Below are 22,619 nucleotides of genomic sequence, written 5' to 3'. Positions count from 1 at the left end.
ACGGGGCAGCGGGGCCGGCGCCGCGGCCGCGCCCCGATGGGGAGCGCGGCGCTGGGGGGCGGCCCGTGGGTGCTGCGGGCACTCACCGGGTGCCTGCTGGGCGCCCTGGTGCTGAGCACGCTGCTGGGCAACGCGCTCGTGTGCCTCGCCGTCCTGCGCTTCCGCCACCTCCGCAACAAGGTCACCAACTGGTTCGTGCTGTCACTGGCCATCTCGGACCTCTGCGTGGCCCTTTTGGTGATGCCCTGGAAGGCGGTCACTGAGGTGGCCGGAGGCTCCTGGCTCTTTGGCAGCCACTTTTGTGACACCTGGGTGGCCTTTGACATCATGTGCTCCACCGCCTCCATCCTCCACCTCTGCATCATCAGCCTGGACCGGTACTGGGCCATCGCCAGCCCCTTTCGCTATGAGCGCAAGATGACACAGCGCCTTGCTTGTGCCATGATAGCCATGGCCTGGGCTCTCTCCATCCTCATCTCCTTCATCCCTGTGCAGCTACAGTGGCATAAAGCCAAGGACAGTAGAGATCCAGGCTCCTGGCTACCTGGGACACCGCGCTGTGATGTCAGGTTGAACCGCACTTATGCCATCACCTCCTCCCTTATCAGCTTCTACATCCCCGTGGCCATAATGATCATCACCTATACCAGGATCTACAGAATTGCCCAGGCCCAGATCTGCCGCATCTCCACCCTTGAGAGAGCAGGGGGGCAGTGGCCAGCTCCTGGCAAGGAGCCCACCTCCTCTTTGCGGAGTTCTTTGCACAAGGAGACCAGGGTGCTGCAGACCCTTTCTATCATCATGGGAGTCTTTGTTTGCTGCTGGCTGCCCTTCTTCCTGCTGAACTGCCTGCTGCCTTTCTGCCAGCCCAGCCTCGATGAGGACCCTGAAGGACAGTCACTATGTATCGGCCAAACCACCTTCAACGTCTTTGTGTGGTTTGGCTGGGCCAACTCTTCAGTGAATCCAGTGATCTATGCTTTCAACGCAGACTTCAGGAGAGCTTTCAGCAATCTCTTGGGCTGCCAGTGCTGCTGCTGTGGCGCACCCGAATCCGCTGTGGAGAGGGTCAACTTCAGCAATGAGCTGGTTTCCTATCACCTTGACACCACCTGCCAGAAAGGAGCTGTCCCATTGTCAGTGCCTCCTGCTGCCACCACTGCCTGGGTGCAGCCCGTGCCCCATGCCATAAACCTCCAGGAAGAGGACAGCAGTGAGGAGCTGTCCATGGAGAAGAGGGTTGTGACTTCTCAGACACAGACTGCCTTTGGCAGCAGCCCCAGCAGTTGTCAAGTGCCAGCTATTTTGAAATTGGATTGCAAGGCAAAGCCATCCCTGTAAACTGCTGCCCCCTGTACAGGACTTGGTCAGTGTGAGAGACCCCATTGCCCTGTCTCAGAGGGATGAGTGATTAAACACATCTCACACACCAGCCACCACACAAGGAGAGTTCTCCCTGTCTCCATTAAGTTCCCCAGCAACAAAAGTCCCATGCCAGAGAGATGGGAAAACACTGCTCTTGCCTCACAGGGGTGATAGGCATATGGACTCCATTCCAAAGGCACATAGCAGCTACACATGGCCTCTTCCCATGGCCACCTTCACCCCTTACTCTCACAGTCATTAGATATCTCCAGTGCATTTGTTCACCCCCATTCTACAGTCAAATTGGAGGTATATTTTAAGAATAGTGAGATAATTAGATCAAAGTAAAAACACCTCATAGTTCAGGCAGCCAATCCCTCCAGAAAGTAGAAATATAATATGATCCACAAAATAAAGAGTGACCAGGTCATCTCTGTCAACCTGTTTCACTACTTGCAAATATGAAGATCAACAAAAGGCAGAGCAACAGGTGTTGGATGGCTTGCAGGAGAGAGAATACTGGAAAAGTTTATGATTATTTCTATCTGTCTAGAAGGGTTCAGCAGACATTAAGGCAATACAGTGGCATCTCATTGACCTCTTCTGTTTCTCTGTCCACTACTTAAAGGTTCCGCTGCTGAACATTTACTACTGTGCTCCACTCACCACCATCCTTGCCCCATTTTTTCTGTCCCCCACCTGTGATGGATTGCCTTTGATTTATCTCAGGAAGATGATGAAGATGCAACTGTCCAGAAGGAGACATAAAGAATGCTTACACTGCAAGAGCTTTCTTGGGCATTGTTTTTTCTCATAGATGGTTCAGATTATATTCTTCAGAACAGTGATCTGTGCTGAAAGGACAGCAGCAGAAGAGAAACTCTCCTCCCAGTGATCCTGCTCCCTGTGATTTTAAACCGTGTGTAGTTCTTAAATCACTGTAAGCATTTCCCCTATCATTAGTTCTTATGGGAAAATATGCTCTTGCTATCCTGCTCTTTTCAGGGATGTGTCCTTGGGGAATACTTGGGTGTGACTGCCATCTGTTCTTCTTGGGCTACACTGGCAGGACAAGAGGTAATGGCTGTAAGGAAGACCAAGGCAAGAATTTGTAAAAACTTTCTAAGAATAAGGATAATTGATCACTGGAGTAGGTTGCCTAGGTAAATTATGACATCTCTCTCAGTAAAATTACTTTAAGCTTGTGTCAGATATGACAGTGACAATGTTGATCCTGTCTTGGGGCAGAAGCACAGAGTAAAGGTCTCTTGAGATAATCTCTAGTCCTGCTTCACTTTGACAATGTCTCCTTAAGACGCATTGAGCTTAAGATGTTTGGCTGTGTGGTTTTTTGCATGCAACTATCCTTAGATATTTTGAGGCAAAAAAGATACAGATAAGAACTTTGAGATACCATTGGTATACTTCTTTTCTTTTAGTGATTAGCCATATTTCTGAACATTTAACAACTATCATTCAATATGTCTAGTGCCTCCTCTGGAGAGCAATCCTAAAATAAACCTGAAATAATTGTGTTGCCTTAAAAAAGATACAAGGTGATTTTTTTTTTTGTTTGATTCCTATTGATTAGTTTCTAGGTGATCATATAGGAACTGTACATGGATTCTGTACACAGATATTAGAGATTCAATTTGTATTTTCCTCAATACATTTCTTTCTTCTTACACAAACCAGAAACACATAAGAATGTCAGAGTCTAACTCCTTAAAAACAAACAAACAAATTCCACACTAAAAACCCAAACAAACAAATTTATATATTCAAGCTCTAGGAGGCATCTCATTCCACACTCTCCAGACTAAAACCCATCCCGGGGAGATACTGATAAACCTGACAAGATACCACCCTGAAGTGTGACTTCCCAACTGCCTGCTGCCCTTCTGTTTCTGTTGCACAAGCTCAGCTGGCTCCAGCCCTCAGAGTGAACTGTCCCAGCCCTCACACCCTCCAGCTCATGAGCAGGCACTCCTCTGGCAGTCGAGGCCACACATGAAATTATTATGTACAGGAGAGAATTTTTTTTTTTAAGTATGTGTACAGTCTCATTATTAGTGATAAAAGACGTTAATTAATGGAAGAGAAAGATTTACCTTCTCCCAAGATTTGCCCTGCTATAGGAGCTGTCTTGCCCAGGAATTAGGCTGGATTAACTATTTAGAATGATGATGAAAATGGTGAAGGGTAGAGTGGGTAGCAGAAATTAGACAATGGATATATTTGAACAAGGTTTTCTCCTAAGAACAATCAAAAATGCATGGTAGCTTCAATTTATGAAACAATATTTGTGTTAAGAATGGAAAAAGCTATTTGTGTCAGTGCTTGTGGTCATAGTTTAAATATGCTTTATTAATAGGTCAGATTATACCTGAAAATAAATGTACGTTTTCCTGAAGAAAAGCTCCTGTGCTTTACTGCAGCTTTTTAAAGTGACAACTTGAAATTGTTTTTCGTAAGTGATGTTGGAAATAATTGTTTGTAGCTAATTGCTAATGGCTATTACTGATGTGCAGATGATACACATTACAGTAGTTTACAGTTGTAGGGTCTGCTGCAGTAAGTGCATTGCAATTATCAAGACTGCAATAAATTTCAGAAATTGCATATTATAAACTATTTATTCTCATTTTTAGTAGCATATGACTGAAGGTACTTCATATGAAACTGCACAACATAGCTGTTCAGACTACATCTGCTGTTGCCGATTTAATAATATATAAATATTGACACTGTGTAGTTTTATTTTCCTAGACTGGGAATCATTCTACAGACCACCCACTTCTGTGAATAGTAAATGGGCAAGACTTATTTTCCTTAATAATATTTTTTACAATGATTAACTGTGCTTTTTGACTGATATTTTTCTCATGACAGGGCAAGCTGTGTTAGATTACACAAGATTCAATTAATATTGTTAGGTTCAAGTGGGATAAGAGATGTTAAAATTATTACAATAAGCCAAGGTTTACTTCAGCAGAAATTAAGAGGCAAAATTATTTCCTATTTACACTATTGCAGCTACTCAAAAGAAGTATATTTCAAAGCAAAAACTTGGCAGGGCTTTGTTATCTATTTCTGGGTGACAGCTTTCTTGGTTTGGCAGGGCAAAATAAAGGTATTTTTTTAGTAAATAAAAGTTAAGGGTTTTTTTTTAGGGAGATCTATGCCTATTCCTCAGATGTACTTTTTATAACTCAGATCACCAAATCCACATATCTATTTATGGATTCACCACAGCATATGTGAGGTATTTCACTTACTAAGAGCAGTTCATTTCCGTGCCTAATAGTACCACATTTACAATACCATTAACATCACAGTGACCTAAAAATAGCTTCTAAATAGCCCTGGTGTCAAATCAGTGCAACCTCACAAATACCTCATCAAAACACTCTTATTAGCCAGTGCCTAAACGTCTGAATCAAAACACAGTTCAGTGCAGCAAAGTACAAGTTGTGGGGTTTACAATGCATTCCAAATGCCTCTCCTGTTCAAATAATTCCCACTGTCTTTCCTTCTGTCAGTCTACAAAGTTCTCAACCACCTGCAGGTCTCGTTTCTTTATTAGGTAATTGAGATAAATACAAAATTTTTGTGGCGATACAAAAGCTCAGGGAGTGGAGTTTAAGGTTATGCCCAACTTTAGCAAATGAAGAACCCAGCAAAAATATCAATGTATGGAAAACAAGATCACACCTCCATTTTTATTTCTTATCTCTCTGATTATTATCAGATGCTTTAACATATCAGTGAAACTTTCTGTGAGGAACAGCTGACCTAGGTTGCAGAAAAGAAACCTGTTACACAACGCAGTTGTCAGAAGCATCTGTTGCTGCTTTGCTTTTGCCAAAATCATGCTTCTTGTGCTGGATTTCAGATGAGGCACCTACGCACACCATATTGAGCATATTTCAACCACTTGAATAGCACTAAAAATTATTTTGTGAATAAGTCTTTATTCTTCATAAACTGTTTTTTCCCCTTAACTTGGGAGGCTTAAGTGACTTTCTGGATAAACCAGATGCCTAAGTCAATAAGAAAAACATCAGAGATAACATCATGACAAATGTTCTTTGTGCACATTTGGTAAAAGGAGAGAAATACATAAAAAAGCTGAGTTTCAAGAGATTAAACTGGAAATTAGACATTGCCTCTTATATTTTGGATTATAGCAGAATATTAGTACCGCCCAACCACATTGTGACAATATGATAGATAATGGTGATAAATAGCCCTGATTTCCTTTCTAAGAATGTTTATCCTGTAGTACCAGTACATCCAAGCCATGAATTGCAATTTCACCAGACTGATCCTTCCTTGGTGTGCTACCAACCTACAGTTTTTAAGCTCTTCAAGGGTTTGGAAGTCCCGAACACCTGTTGCCATCACAGGTAACACACAGAGCAGCCATCACTGGCAGCAACAGGCCTTTGGGGACTCAGCAGTTCACTGCAGGCTTCTTTCAAAAAGGGGTTAGATTTTCACAATACAACAGCTGTACCGCTGACAGCTATGCTACTGAAGAAGTATAAAGTAGTCTGAAAGATCTTTGTAGTGGAAGTCATTTCCTTGAAGTGTGTTAAAAAGTTACTATGAAGATCCTTAGAGGCATCACCTCAGCACAGATAGGGTGAGTCCAGGGACAGGGGAATAGAGATACAACAGAATGCCTTTTGTGCTGAGCTGATATCTGACAATTGAAACTGATTTTATTTGCAGCACAGGTCACTGCACTCACTATTAGCATCACTTTTTGTTTCAGATAATGCACAACAATTGCTTATCTCAATATGCACTATATTTTTTTTAATAGAAACTGCACTTTATTTTGCTTCTGAATAACCCCCTTTGTGAATTTAAGCCTAACTTTCAGTGACAGGCAAGCTAGACAGGCACAAAATTTGAATTGTAAATCCTTTGTTGAGCTTCAACTGTTGTTCAATAGGCCTTACTTTATAAAGCTGAAATGTGTAATTTTGGGGTGGCACAAGCTGAGCTCTAACAATGCCTCAAGTCATACACTTCGAAATATATATTCTAAGTGTTGCTACAACATTCCTACTCCCCTGCAGTCCAATCATGAGTCACTCCTGGGAAACACACTGACATAAGATGAAGGCAACCTATATCCACTAAAAAAACCCCAAAAAACCCAAACCCCTTGGATGTAGAATAGTAGTACAGGGCAAAATTTTCACATAATTTAATGCCATTGATTATTGACACTAATGTTTCTGCATTATTTAGAAAAATCATAATTTCCTTTCAAGAAATGTTCATTGCTGTCTCTGAGCCTCAGCTGTAAGAGTGTTTTCAAACAAACAGGCAGTTTTCAGCCTTATATGCTGACTTACATGATAGGATTTTAGAGGCAGAAGACCCATCACTCTTGGCAAGGGTATCACCTGTGCTAAGAAAGGTGAGAAGTCCTGCATGGCGTATTGCTCCAGGAGCAAAGGCTCTATAACATCAGTCTAGAGATACAGGTTACCATGGAAAATACAGGAACTTTAGCACCCCCAAGGAGTTAACTGGGGAGAACTGGATGTGTTGGGCAGAAGGAGTCATTGTGATTTTGGCAGCCCTTGGGCTGAGCATCTAACATCATGCATGCAATTTTGTACCACAGAATGGATTTTCCCTAAATTTCAGCCTGCAATCCCACTGCTCTATTGTGCCTGCTACCTGCATCTTCCAAGCACTACAAGCAGCTCCTTCCCTGCAGGACACCCTGTGGTATTTACTATGATTCTGTTACTGCCTGATCCAGTCATTCTAAAGGTCTCATCACTATGCTCTTTTATTCAGCTAGGGTATAGAAAAATTCTTTTCCATTTATAATTGAGCCTTTTAGGCCCAGAGAGACCAGGATGCAGAGAGGAGAAAGCAACTTTAACTGCCTATATAGAAGAAAAGACACAAACACGACCGTGTTGGATGTGGAAACTCAGTCACCTGTGTAGGGCACTATTATTTTGCAAAAAGCTACCACTTGAACTAAAAGTTGGGTTGAATTTCAGTGGTACTTGATTGCCAGGGAATGAAAGAAACAACACACAAATATGTCAAAAACCTGGACAAAGGCATCAGTCTGACTGTAGAGATGTGCTTAAATAGGATCGAAATGTAATTGAGAAGGTCAGTCTTTCTCCCTGTAGACATATTAAAAATGGTGTTATTCTCTTGAGCCAGTACAAAGAAATCAGAAGATTGATAGCTCAAACAAGAAGGTTAAACAGATATGGTCTTGTGTATTTAAAGCATTTCAGTTTATGAATCATAAACATTGTTTACACTACCCACTTCTCTGAAAAGGATTTTATAATGGCAAGGCTGGAAACTGTGACTTCTTTCCACTCATAAAACAAAACTATTTTGCAATCATTTGCAGTTGTTGCTGCAATCCTAGAGTCTAGAATAAGAGAGATGGATATTATTTTTCATAGTGACTATGTTTTTATAAAATACAAATGATTAATTCAACTGAATTTTTAAAGATCAAAACCCTGAAGTCAAAGCTGTAAGTTTCCTGTGCATTGTCTTCAAAGTCTGCAAAGTGGCCTCTAAACAGAATATAGTTCAGAGTTAAAACAAAACATGATAATTCATTCCTTCACCAATGAAAAATGTGATTAAGGCTATGGTCTGAACTTCTGAAATAAAAAGATACCTAAGGAGATACCTTTAATCAGTGATTCAATTTTTACCATTTGCCTTCTCAGTTCCTTTCTTTGTTATGTTAACAAGCCCCTTGTTTAAATCGCCTCATCATAAATCAATCAAGTTTTCTAGGTCTGTGATACTCTCATTGCTCTTTTCCAGACTCAGTTCAGTTGTCTTTGTCTTTTTTTGAAGAGTAGTGCTTAAACTGGATACAATGCACCATTCAAAGCCTGGCTTTAGCCCATGCCTTACTTCCTGTGTCTTATGGTTGATATCTTCACGTGTTTGCCTTTTTTGCTATTGTACGACTCTTGTCTCACATTCAGCTTGTGGTTCCTGCAGCCTTTCATGCTTTCCTGCAGACATTAGTCCATCAGTATCCATCATCTTGGCTTTGTGTAGGTGTTTCAGACCAGTATCTTGCACTGTCTCCACTGAACCGAGTCTCATGCTTAAGGCTGGTCCTGAGAGTGTTCACATTAGCTTTGAATTTGGTTTAGAATCTGGGCTGAAGTCCAGGTTACATCCAACATGGTATATCTCCAAGTCCTCATTGCAGAGCTCACATGGTAAAGCACACTCTATTTCATTTGCTCAGATGGACAGGCCCATTAACTCCTCAGGGATTTGTTTCAGGCTCTCTGCAGAGGCAAGGGAAGTATTTCTGCCACAGTGCACACTAATCATGTTTTCAAAGATAGCCATAACCAGCTATTTCTAGGGCTATAAGGGTTATTCTAACATAGTGGGACAGTAGAGAAAGTGTGGTCAAAACCCAGCTACAACAGTAACACAGACTAACTAGATTTAAACTGATCAGGATAGAGTGATTTTAGAAATGTAAGGAAGATCTTCCCCCCACTGTATCCCCATCAAATCCAAGAGAGAAAACTGCAGCTTCTGCAGGAAAATTAATATAAAAGCAATGAGCATCAAAGACCAACACCTACTTTACTGCAAAAGAGAAGTCACAATCATGGAGTGAGGTGTGCGAGTGTAAATATGGGAGCAGCAGAATATGGCAAAAAATATTAAGGAAGATTAGTTATCTTTGCAGTAAGCTAGAGAAATCTCATTCTGGTTTATTTTCTTTCCTTAGCTCCTGAAGTTTAATGACTTGTATGAGATGTAAAGTAAATTGTCCCAAAAATATTACAGCAATGTGCTCATTAAAACACACAGGAAAATGTTAATTTTCCTTCAAAGCTGATACACTTAGGATAATCTACTATAAAAATTGTATCAAACATACTAGACAACTCCATTTCACACTGCATAAACAGCAGCAAGAATGTGAAAAATAGAGATCTCAGTGTAATAATATATAACCATTACAGGTGGTCAGAACTTAATTTGAAAACAACTCCAATGTTTGGTGAACTAATAAGCCAAGGCACATGATGTACCTTGTACTCACTGGAGCCATAGACGATTTTAAAAGTCACAATGCAGTCCTGTATGATGCCTCATGGTACCCACAGCCCTCAGTCAGAGGCCAAGATTTCTCCTACAGCCCATGGGGAGTCCTCAGCACCCATGAAAGTGAAATACGGAATGTGGCATGCTGGAAAAGGAGCCACACAGCTAACAGTCAGATCAGCCTTGTCCTTCAGATGTAAGTATGTAACACCAGACAGCTTCTTCCTTTAGATTCTAGGTTGTAAACTGTCTCCTATGATTTTTTTTTTTTTTGCCCAAGATATTTTATTTCCTTCTCATGGTCCTCTCTCCTCTGCTGTTTCTCTCCCACTCCAAACAACTAACCAGGGAGAGCTCTAACTATGCAATGCAGTTAGGAAGTGGGAGAGCTAAATAAAAATGGTCCCCCACCCCTGAATTAGAGAATCCCACCTCCTCTCCAGCAGACATTCTCTCAGTCTCTCAGACTCTGCAGAAGTCTTAAATTTTTAGGACTTACAGCACAGAAAGGTCAGTGAGTCAATATCAACTGCTCTTGCCATATCATAGTATGAGTCATATCACATAATGGTTTGGGTTGTGAGGGAATTTTCAAGGTCTCCTAGTTCAGCCCCTTCAACAAGCTGGGACATCTTCAACCAGATCAGATTGCTCAGAGCCCTGTCCAGCCTGGCCTCAAATCTTTCCAGGGACAGGGCATCTACAGCCTGCCAGGGAAGCCTGTTCCAGTGTCTCATTACACTCATTGTAAAAAGTTGCTTCTTTATATCTATCTAAATCTGCTGTCTTTTAGTTTAAACAAATTATCCCTCGTCCTATCACAACAGGCCCTGCTACAACTTGTTCCCCATCTTTCTCCTTTTTGTCACAGGAGAAGTCTTCCAGCTCTCTGACTATTTCAATGGCCCATCCTCTAGACCCACTCCAACAGGTGCATTTCTGTCCTGTGCTAGGACCCCAGAGCAGGATGCAGTGCTGCAGCTGGGGTCTCGCAGAGCAGAGGGGCAGAATCCCCTCCCTCACGCTGCTTTGGATGCAGCCCAGGACACATTTGGCTTTCTGGGCTGTCAGTGCACATTGCTGGGTCATATCCAGCCCCTCATCCATCAGCACTCCCAAGTCTTTCTGGGCAGGGCTGTTCTTAATCTGTTCATCCAATACTGTGAGGGCAGCAGGGAGCTGCTGGTAATTTGGGGGCCTGTCATTGTTGAGTGACAGGGTCAGAACAATAAGGAGTTTGGAACAGATGTGCAAAGTACATGAAACAGAAGTACATGTGGGTCTTGAGATCCTAATTCTGAAAGAGACTTCTGAAACTGGTGTCTGATATCCCATCCCTAAACGTGCAGTAACATAAAGGTTATGTCTACGCCCTCTTGAAACTTCTGGCATTTTTTAAACACATCCTATGGCAAAGACTCTTACCACATTTTTTTAAAAAATCATCCTAAATAATCCACACTGGTATTCTCCTTCCGAAACGAGGATCCCTTTTAACTCCATGAATTGTAAAGGAAAATAAATAAATAGACTCCCATGCAGCAGGCGCACGCCCATTGTCCCCACGGCCCCGGCGGATGCCCGCACAGGCGAGCTGCCGCAGCCCAGCTCGGCTCCCGGACTCCCTCGCCGCCTCGGAAGGGGCCGCGCTTGCGGTTTGGCTTTGTGGTACCGGCGTGCGGCTCCCTCGAACAAAGCGCGAGTGTGCCCGGCGATTTCCCGGAGCCGGCGCCGTCGGGGCGCAGCGCTCCCGGCGTGTCCCCGCGGGCGGCGGCCGGGGAGGGCGTGGCGGGGGCAGCCCCCGAGCATTGATAGCTCCCGTGCCGGCCCGCCGCGGCAGCCGGGCAGTCTGCAGGTCCCCGCACCGCCACGCAGCGCGCCGTGAGTGCCCCGGGACCGGGCGGAAAGCACCGAGGTGCGTGGGGAAAACCGGGTGCGGGGGAAAGGACGGGGCTGCCCCTAGCCGGGTCTGATGCCCTTCGCGGCTGTGATGCCGCAGCCGGCGAGTGCGGGCTCCGACTGATGCTGTTCAGTTAGGGCTTCCTGGCCGGGGTGGTCCTGGGACGGAGCTGAAGGATGGACGGACACGAACTAAAAGCCCCGGGGGTTACGAGTCTGGAGGGATAAGCCCTCTCCGCGGGCGGCTCTGTCTGGTGCGACCCCGGGGGCTGCGCTCCCGCCGGGGCACCGCCCGCCACGGTCCGTGTGTCCGCAGGGCGCGGAAGATGCGGCGGGAAGGCGGGCCCCGCGCCGGGACATCCCGTCGCTGAGGCACGCCGAGGATGAGGCTGCCGCTGGCGCTGCTGGTCCTGCCAGCCCTGGCCGCCCTGGGGGCCGCCGGCGCGGACCCGGAGGCGGCGGAGGAGGCGCGGGCGGGGCGGTTCTCCACGCCGGAGCAGCACCGGTGCCGCTGGGAGCTGCGCTCGGCCGCGGGGGCCAGCGAGCTGCGGCTGAGCTGCCGGGCGGAGGGCGGCGGGGCGGCGCGGAGCTGCGCCTACCGCGGGGAGCCGCGGCGCTGCCCGGCCTTCCGCGGCCGCCAGTACTGGCGGCAGATCCTGTCCCGGCTGCGGCGGCGGCAGCACCCCTGCGCCCCGGGAGCGCCGCTCCGCGCCCGCCTCTGCGGCCCGGGCCGTGCGCCGCCCGAGGCGCAGCTGCGCCTGCTGCCCGACCCCGGCCCCGCCTCGCCGGCCCCCGGCCCGGAGCCCACCGAGGACCCGGCGCAGACCTACTGCGCCGAGCGGTGGCACTCGCTGTGCAGCTTCTTCGTCGGCTTCTGGGAGGGCTGAGCCGCTCCGGCCAGCGGGAGGGAGCGCGGCCGCCCGGGCTGCGCACCCGAACACTCCCGGCCTCGCCTGCCACTGCCGCCAATGCCCCCCGACTTTGTCCACTCTCCTTTTTTACTCCCCAATAAAACGGTAACTATTTTGTGACAAGAAGCTGGCGTAATTCTTTGTCTCGTCAAAGCCCTGTAACTCCTGCAGCGCCGTTACAAGTGTGAAACGGACCCGTGTGAGTTAAAGTTACACTGGAATCACCCAAGTAGAAAACCATACATTTATGCCAGAATAAGAAATGACTGTGACCTCACTGAACAGTAAGTCCTAGAAAAACCTTTCTTGCTGACAGAGATTTCACAAGCTACATGAACCAGTCCTGTCCCGTTTCCCACAGAACAGTTGGGCAACTATCTCCAAAGAACCTGAGCAGGGCTGGGTGAGAAACCAGATGTCAAAAGAAAAGTTGAGAAACTCAGAAGCATCTAGGTACAGGTACTGGATTTAGGAGATGAATGATATTTCACCCAGCTAATGGCATAGTGCTTAAATAGGGAAGTTGTTTTACCTGGGGAAAAAGGCGTTCGAGAGATACTCTATCCACACAAAATGGGGTACATTTTGGTAAGGAAAGCTAGTTTCTCTCAGCTGTCTGGGGTCCTACACAGCCCTAGACATCTGCCTATGACCAGGAACAGTTGCAGACTCTTTCTGTACAGTTTTAAGGATGGCTGTGAGAAGGGCACTATGATGTAATCAGGATCTTCCCAGTGGCTCTCACGAGGATCTGAACTATCGCACGCAACTTTTAATGCCAAGACAATTTCCTTTACAGCAAACAGCTGGATAATGCTCTATGCAAGCACTATGCAAAAGCTTCATCACCACTGAATATGATCTGGATGACTATTTTTTTTAATGACTCCTCACTTTTCCTTTATGTGCTTGTCACCCAAGCAGCCACAGAATGGGCTGCTGGCCAGAGCATTGCACAGTACCTTGTGATAATGCTCAGCTTTGTTTTATTTCCATGGTCTAGGCACAGCAGCTTTGTGCAGTGCTGCTAGAGCTTGTATTTCTCACCATCAGATGCAAAGGTGGAGCACCATGGCAACCAAGCTGATTACCCACATCACTCTGCATTTGAAAACCCAACTAGGAACTCTGAACAAATTCATTGTTTACCCATGAGGGAGAAGAAAGGAGAGAATCCCTTTCTCTATGTTTAACCACAATATTTCCCCAAGGCTCCAAAATAGCTCAGTCTTCCTTTTAAGCACCAGTAACTAACAAAATACAACAACCCAAGACTACATTAATTGCATTTACTGTGGTTAATAACACCAAAGCTTAGTGCTGAATAACAAACAAATGCTCAGTTTTTCTACTGACAAACTTATCCGCAGATCCCCAAGACTGGGAAACCATAGTGAGATCCTCAGATTTGTTTTTAAGGGGGTGGTTTTTTGCTTCCTATCTTAACATTTTCATCCTCTCCCATGATTGGATAACAGCTAGCATCACCATCTAAGGTAAGCAAACTGGAAACGCTTTGCAGCCAAGATCTTCACTTCCAAAAGAAACGATGCCATTTAGTCCTGTGGCAGCTCCATGAGATGAAGTCATCACACTTCCCAGCCCTGGATTTAGTTCAGCTCCCCAGATCTGTCCATGCACCCACTCTGCAGCCACCCCTTACCTCTGCTCTCCCATTGCAGCTGTGGCAGTCCTTCACCACTGGTCTAGGTCCTGGCTTGGCTGGCTCCTGTCACCAAGTGAGGATCTTGGCTGGCTCCTTCTTCAGCACCCCCTGGCTGCCCTCAGCAAGAAGAGCCTGTGTGGCCAACCTGGCAGGCCCAAACCCTGACTTTATTCCGTTGGCCTGATAAACTCTCCCCTCCCAGAGGAAGGTGGTACTGGGAATAATTAACTTTTCCCACGTGCAGCTGCTGCTTGGGCTGTCATCACAAGGGTGCTATCAGCTGACATATCAGGACACTAGGTGTGTTTTCCAAGGAAAAGCATAAGCTACCTTAAAAGAAAACCCTGAAATGATTGACATTTTAGCTTCTGGAAATTAATTCTGGGAGCTCTAACTCAGGAAGTTTCAGGGGCAAAAATATAAATAAACCATCCTTGTGCCATATTGCACACAGCATTATTTTCTTTCCCCTGGCTGCTGAGCTCAACTCTGTATCTGGAGGTTCCAACAGAACCTGCATCTGAGTTTAGTTGCTCTCTTTATATGTAGAAAGCCCTTTATCCTATTAAATAGCACTAATCTCTCTTTCATCACCTTCTGATTTTGAAGGAACAATTTGAAGATGTTACTGTAATTTGCAAGGTTAAAGAAGGCAGTAAGCTGCTTGCTGTGTGTAGCAATTCTTTCCTGTAAAGTGACATCAAAAATTAATAAATGGAATGTTATTGCTCTTTCATCACTGCCTGAGAAGAGCTTGTCTCAGAAGAGATCTGGAGTTGCAGATCCCAGACTTCGAGCAGTTCAGTCTTTTGTCCCAATCCACAACAGGAATTACTCTTTCCTGGGTTCTGCACTAGGCACTTCCTTCTGGAAGATGCTGATTTTCCCTCTCAGTCTTCATTCCTCTGAATTCAGAGGTTCAACAAGTGAAATCTGCTCAGGCAGTCATAGCTCAGCTCTCAGCTCTGCCAGGTGTACTTGCCTGTATTTGCATATTAATGTTTCCACATGTAATTTTGACACTGATGTTTCCTACTTGAGTTTACGACCAGCCTGTGCTACAGGAGTCAGCAAAGGGATGCACTGTTTTTGGAGGTTTGTGGTGCAATTTAAAAGCCATCAGACTATTAGCAAATAAGGTGGAGACAAAGAAAGAATAAAAAGAAATTAAAAATTAAAAATCAACTATTCAAGCTGGAGCTCACTGGATAATGGAACCTGAAATCTTTGGGAATCTCTCTTTAATTGTCCCTAACATATTTGAGGCCTCCCTTGTGCTGTGAACCCTATCTAAGACTTACTGTAAAGCCAAGCAGCACATGAGGTGAGTGAATGTCAGGCTTTGTCAATTTGCCAAACAACAAATCCCCTTCTCTGTAATAATCTGGATTTTTTTAAGAATTCCAAGCTCAGTTCATGAACACAGCTACATGAAAGAGGCTTTTAACCATACAATATTACAGAGTTTAGATTAATTCTCTCAGCCCTCACACTCCTTCCTTATGTGCAAGCCCCGGCCACTGAGACAAACACGGAGCCTTGGCCTCGGGGTCTCAGCACCCCAGGGAAACACGCAGCTGCGTCACTGTCAGAAGATAAATAAATTAAAAACAAACAAATAGATAACTACAGTATCCCTTCATAGGTCTGTTTCAGAGCTGTGTCCTTGCAGCCCGGCCAGGCACAGGCACTCACTTTACGAGGGCTCTGCTGCCTGCCGGGGCACTGCGCCGTGCCACAGCGGCGCCTCGGCAGCTCGCTCACACGTTCTGCACCCACACCAGGGCTGGTGGGCCAGCTGGAGAAGCTTTCGTGTTCATCTGTTAGAGGAAACCTAGGAATAACTGCTCCATGTAAAATAAGACTTAGGACTAAGTTGTAGTTAATTTTAGGCTCTAACACGACATTATTTTCTGGCAAAAAAAAGAGAAAATATTTGATGGAAGCATCATGGTAAAACACAGAACTAATTTCTTATTATACATTCAGAAAGTACTAAAATATTCATTTAATAAAGGAAATCCATAGGATAAAATATGGTCCAATTATAGATATCCAAATCCTAAAATACAAAAATGCATGTAATATCTACTTAAGTACACATTCTTAATTTAATAAAAATTTTCTTAAAGCATTTAATTATCCAGAATATTTACACAGCCTGTATTTAATCTGACTACTGAACCCAGTAGATATTCTTTCATGAGTAAATTAAAGTCTTAGGTCCCAAAATGCTTATAGAGCTTGAATTCTTGGTTGAAAAAGAACAGAAAAATCCCAACTAATTTCTTGTTTTCATGCTGCAGTTGTAACTAGAAAATACATTCCATGTATCATCCTCAGTTAGTTTAATGAAATGCAGGAGAAGAAAGAGTAGCAGCTAACCTTTTAAAGCTGTGTTTTTTTTCGATTTAAAAAAGTATTGTGCACTTCCCAAAGTCACAATCCTTAGCAGCAGCATGATTTGTGCTAACAGGAGTAAATATAGCCTCAGCTCCCTGTGTTTGCTTCTTTTTTTTTTTTTTTTTTTTTTTTAAGAGCAAAACCTTCCAAAATTATGAATAAATTTATCACCGGTATTCTTTTGATGGGAAAAGAGTAACAAGACAGCCACACAAGACAGTATTATTTCATGTTAGTTGAGACAAGATGCTGAGGATTTTGAGCTGATCTTTTGTTTCTGCCCAAAGACAAATGGTATAAAATTTATATGCATGCTTCTGTCCTGACAGCAAAGGGCTTCAGCACGACTCTTGCTGAGAGCAAATGGCTCTTGGGGATGCTGCTCTCTTGAAGTCCCTGGGCATGAAATGGTCTCTTGCAATTCATCTCCCGTTAATAGCAGCTCCAAGACTACAGTCTCTTTTTTTTAAAGTTCTTTTATCCGTGGCTGAAGCTGCCTGTGCTCTCATTGGAGCCGAGAGGGTGCAGTGTGATGGTTTTCTCCCCTCAGCTCTATTCTCTCGCAGCCCTCAGCAGCCGTCGGGGCAGCTGGAGGCCCTATGGGGAGCGGGGCGGGTGTCATCCCACCCCGCGCGGGGCCAATGAACGCCCGCAGCCGCCGCCGCACGGACACACCGACAGCATCCCAGCGGCCCCGGGCTCGCCAGGGCTTTGTCGGGCCGCGGCCAGCGGCACCGGGAACCGGACGGCTTCTTTCACCGGGCATCCCTGAGCCGGGAACACTGTGGGGCCGTGGTCGTGCAGGAAAACAGCAGCAGAAAACAGAAAGTAGTTTGGTTTAAGAAAGCAAGGGAGATAAAGCATCTGTGTTTTTTTCTGGGAGACGAGGTAGCCCTGGGGTGGGGGCTAGCTGCTAGCTATGTGCAGGGGATGCCTATGAGGAAAACACAGGACTGGGACACCAAGAAGAGCCATCTGGCCCTTTCTGCCAGCACCAGGCTGGTGGGGATAGCCCAAATCTCCTGGCATTGGTGCTTTCTTCCTTTTAATGTGCCCGTGTGGTAAACGTGGCTTAGTAATTAAATAACATCACGAAATGACATGTATGTGCCTAATGATACCATAATATAATCAGCCATAGCTTGGTCTGCCTTTTACATAGGTCCTCCTCACCTGCAGTAATTGTGCAGATGTTTCGTTGCTTTCTTCATGCTTTTTGCTCCCTCGGGAGCTCAGACTCTGATGCTCATGTACATTTCCTCTGCCCACAATATGATGGAGTGGTGGGACTCTCAACAGTGCTAATTCCTTTCAAATTATTCAAGATAAGGTGCCAGTGTGGAGTAGAGTTCTTGTGGGAAATTTGAAGCTAACCCCTGAATGAGGTTAATGAAAATATTTCCATCACACATCAGTTTCAAGTACTTCCTCGCACTTGAGAGGAAGTACCAGCTAATTTTAAATCAGTTAAAGTGAGAGTAAAAAACTGGCATAGATAACTCAGAAGATAAGGCTGGAAAAGCCATAATTTCCTGAAAAATGATAGCTCACTTATTTTTTTTATTATTACAGTCTAGGTAAGGAGCAAGTACATGTAAATATTATTTGTAAATTTTAAACAGTGTTTTGTTGGATACCCTCTCTTTTCTAGGCACCTTAGGTATCCTGTTCAGCACAGGCTTGTGCTGTTAACCCAGTTATCCCACACAGGCAACCCAAGGCTGGGGAATATTGTGAGGGGTGCATGGCCATTGTCACTCAACACACAGAACAAACTGAAGCCGTCTCCTGTCTAGTGACAAACACAAACTATATTTTACCAACACTGGATGATCACCATTTATAAATTAATGTAAAATACAATAAAAAAGTGGTCTAAGTCTTGTGTGGAGAGGGGTGGGAAGGGGGCAAAGGGACAGAGATTTAAGGCTAATAGAGTTTTCAGCTATGTTTCTATTGGTAAATTAACATTTTCAAGACCTTCAATAATTGCTTGAGGCTGTAGAAAGGTAGCTCCTGTCAGATCTCTCTTTAATTTCTAGGGACAATTTTTGTGGACTCTCATAGAAATGCATTATCATTCAACTTCATGTGTGTGTCTGCATGAGCTCACCCCAGTGAAGAATATCCTTCCCTGAGCAAAACGGCTTTTACAGCTGCTGCTGCTCTCGGGTTGCATTAAGGTTGTAGCTGGAAGAAGTCAGAGCAAGAAGTATGATTTCTGTTAGGTCTGTTAAACCAACACAACCATGCCACTGAAAAGACTGACTGGAAATGCAGTAGGATGTGAAGGGAGAAAGCTCCCACTGCCTCCCAGTCTATTAAAATGAGCCACAAACACAATACTGATGTGGTAAGTCAGGGCAATATGCAAATGGGTGCATGTCCCAGAAACCCTAATCCTATCAAGAATGCAGAAGATGTTAATTTGACCATCTTCACAGCTCATAAATCTATCTGTAGCAAAGCCAGGCTGGCAGATGTCATCCACTAGCACTTCTTTGAGGCTGGCAGTCTCTGCATAGATGCCCGATCATGCCTCAGTAAAGACCAATAAAGAACACTGTTTGTGTGGCCTGAGGGCAGCTTCTCACATTTTGCTACAATAGAGGAAAACAGTGGGAAATGTGAATGACTGATTGGCAGAACTGGTGGTCTTGGTTTTCCTGCTTTCCACATACAGAGCTGCAGATTCCACATGCATTTTTAATCAGCAGCAAGCAGATTAGCCTACCTTGCTCTCAACAGTTAGTGGTGTATGCTTTCCAAATTAAGTTTTTGAATCCTGAACTATAAATACAAGCTGAACATAGGTCCTTTTCTCTCAGACAGGTACTTACATCAAACTACTTAGAAGAGCAAACACCTTTATTGTGTTTGCTCTTACTCCTAAGATTTAACATCTAGAATAGAAATATTCTCTTTCAAAGCAAGCAAAGGTCTGTAAATAAAGTATCTCTAGAACAATGTACTCATTTTATCCTTCTCAAATACAAGCTTTAAAATTGCCAGTTGCAATATAGCTTCTTTAATACCAGCCAGAATTAATCTAATTTTTAAAATGATGGTGATAAAATAGTAGCACAGGTTGCTCAGAGGGGTGGCAGATCACCCATCCCTGGAAACATTCAAGTTGGACAGAACTCCGAGCAACCTGATGACATAATTGAAGATGTCCTTGCTCATGGCAGGGGTTTGGACTAGGAACTTGAAAGGTCCCCTCCTACCTAAACCATTCTGGGATTTTGTAATAATTTGCTTTTAAAAGGCGTATATTGAAAGCACCACAGCAGATGTTTTATGTGAAGTTACCTGGGAGCAAGGTGGATGAACCTCACTTTATGAACAGAAATGTCTTTCAGCTTCTCAATGGATATTTTGACTATCACAGAACTCCATGTCAAATTGCTTTATTATGGTGTTTGGCTGAAAAATGAAATGAGACAAAATTATAAATAAAGCTGTAGAGAAACAGGAATTTCCAGCAATAAAAATGACACGTGACTGTCTGCTATTACAGGTACAGACATCCCCATGGAAACTGCTGTTCATTTAGGATGCGTGCATTCCTGTCACAAGCCACCCACATCATTTTGGATCATGAAGCTGCAGCCCCACAGAACAGATTTCTCATGTTTGTTCAGAGGGTCTAGAGAGGGGCAGGCTCTGAATCGAGAGGCTGAGGTGCTTAACGCTGGCAAATCCCTGCTCTCTGCAACAAGGGGGAAGGTGCAAAAGGCACCCACAGCTACATAATTCTGATGGGTCTAAAGAGACAAGGCTGTAAAAAAGAAGTAAACCTGAAAAAAGTCAGTTTTAAAACTTAAGGACATAATGAATTTGCTTGGGAAATCCTGGTTGAATTTTATCATTAGAATTAGATACGACAGGGGAGAATGCATTGCATCTGATGAGAACTATTCCAACTAAATAACTTTAAATCACTATTGCTAAATTATGGTGTAAATATAGTTCTAATTAATTTTCTGGAGACTAACAGAATTAAGAGGCAAATGCGTGCTTACTGATATAATTCATTATGCTAAAACTAGTAGGTCAGTGAGTCCAAACCCACTATTTTCAGTAGGTTAAAGGTGTTGAACCGCAAACTCCACAACATAAGTACTATAAATTCCATCCAGTGGAGGAGACATATTAACCACTATTTTGTAGTTTGTTTGTTTCTTTTTTAAGAGAAAACATGTTATTTATTGATATTGCAGTAAAAACATCTGTAGTACATAACAATGCACCCTGTCACACAAAAATATCTAAGCTATTAATTGTACAGTCACACCATTATTCTTTCTTCTTTACAAAAAACTACACACAACTGAAACTTGATATATTAAATATTTAACTCATGCATTTTGTTCAACTGCTTTACTGAACAGCTAGTATTTCTGAGAAAAGGGAGGGAAGTCTCAGAAGACATAGAGGAGGCATACCTAAACCCAAGAGTTTATGGACTATTTTATATGAGTCATTGGCTTTTAAAATTTGCCACATGATTCTCTTGCAAAATATTGTCATGATTTCAGTATTTCTGCTGGACTATGTCCCTACAGCTGGCACATGGTACTCACATGAATAAAACTATCCAAAACTTTAAAGCATGTCCCTGAATAAATCTATTTACATTAGGTGTGAAATTTTCCGTTTAACTGAAATATTTCACTAAACTGCTGCAGGTCTGAAATTACTATTTCTTTCTGCATTTTATAAATATTTTTTTATTAGTGTTTCCAAATTTGTAATTGACTAAGAACACTTTTAATAGCAGGTGGTATTTCAGAAGTGCTTTGTAATATGGCTTAATATACAATTACATAAAAAAGCAAGTTTCCATATTTGTCCAGTCCTATCCAAAATGGGGTATTCCCATTAGAATTCCCCCAGACTTACCTGCTCTGTGCTACTATTGAGAATTGCTTGAAATGAGCTAGCTCATAATTCTGCCTCTCCAGCTCATTTTGAGTCTGATTATATAAATGCCAAGAGGTTTTAAAGCTGCTCAAAATGCTTACAAGGCATATAATATGTAGGATGTTGGATAGAAAGCTCCTTGTAAGTTTTTTATTTCAGAAATTCAGCAATCTGACATGCTCAAGAGCAGCATGTTTCTCTAATTTTTTCCTCCTTATCAAGACACTTGGTGCCTTTCACTCTAATTTAGTGTGGACTATTTCCTTGACCTTGTGGTGTACCACTGACCTCATTTTCTCTGTTAATGTAGTTGCCACCACTCTGAGATGCTCAGGCAATTACACACACACCCACACACCTCTGCTCCCTTCCTTTTTTTTAAACCTCATTTTTTTCTCAAGGTCTGTTCTGCACCTTCAGAAATCCATCTTTCTAGTAATGTGCTAAATGGTTCTCCATTCAAAGATTTACTCCCAATAGGAGAATGTTTTCTTAAAACCTATCATTTTGCAGTTTCTAGTGCATTTTCACATGCCTAGTATTTTTAAATAAGCTTTAACATTAGCCCATTTAGTTTGAAGTCAGATTTATTTCACTGTCTGATTACTTAGTTTAGAATCTTTGCATTCAATAACACCTTTGACACAATGTGCTTCAGAGACCTCATGTTATTACTGGAACTATGCTGCTGTCTGTACAAATTGCACTTATTTATGTCTTTTTTGATTATTTATAAATCTTGAAGTTTTAGTACCCAACTGCTAAGTAGGTTTTTTCTCTAAATACTGAATTAGACTTTGTTTGATGAAAACAAGTGCTCTAATGAATACTTATTATTCAAAGTAAACCTCTTTAATTTCAAACTTAATTAGTTAATTTCATGATTGCAATGCTTCAATAAAATACTTTCAAATGGGGAACCACAATCAGACATTGGTCATCACATACAGGTTTATTTATTTAAAATTACTCTTCTGCACTGCTTAGCAGCTCACTCTATCATTAATTAAAATACTTAATGTAACTGCTGTCAGCTTCTAATTTGACTTAAAAGCTATTAGATACAATATCCCTCTCAGTTGGGCCATAAATATTATATAGATTAATTGATTTACTAATTTCTGCAACAATATCTGTTTTTTCCTTTCACAGAATCAGAAAGATTGAAAAAGCCCTCAAAGACTGAGGCCAATGTATTTGGTTCATTTATTTACCTGCTTAATTTACTTACCAGCTTCTTTATCAGGCTAGTAAGAAATTCTATTTCTGTACACATCTATTGATCTATGATGCCCATAGCCCCACAAAATTGAATAAATTTCTTGTGAAATAAATAAATATGAATGAAT

The 22,619-nt window shown here is 43.3% G+C and overlaps 2 protein-coding genes across 2 annotated transcripts; both read left to right on the top strand.

Annotated features, from left to right (window-relative positions):
• Nucleotides 1-36: 36 nt before the first annotated feature.
• LOC110475644 (D(1) dopamine receptor-like) lies at nt 37-3,996 on the top strand. The gene has a single exon (XM_031505258.2). It carries the CDS (start codon nt 37-39, stop codon nt 1,339-1,341), a length of 1,305 nt encoding a protein of 434 aa, XP_031361118.2. The 3' UTR covers nt 1,342-3,996.
• A 7,751-nt stretch (nt 3,997-11,747) lies between these two features.
• Nucleotides 11,748-12,401, top strand: FGFBP3 (fibroblast growth factor binding protein 3). The gene has a single exon (XM_021539917.3). It carries the CDS (start codon nt 11,748-11,750, stop codon nt 12,249-12,251), a length of 504 nt encoding a protein of 167 aa, XP_021395592.1. The 3' UTR covers nt 12,252-12,401.
• The last annotated feature ends 10,218 nt before the right edge of the window (nt 12,402-22,619 follow it).

Source organism: Lonchura striata, chromosome 7, assembly GCF_046129695.1.
Source record: "Lonchura striata isolate bLonStr1 chromosome 7, bLonStr1.mat, whole genome shotgun sequence".
In the NCBI taxonomy this organism is placed as follows: Eukaryota; Metazoa; Chordata; class Aves; order Passeriformes; family Estrildidae; genus Lonchura; species Lonchura striata.
Note: the sequence above shows the minus strand (reverse complement) of the source record. Positions and strands in the feature narration are given on the sequence as shown.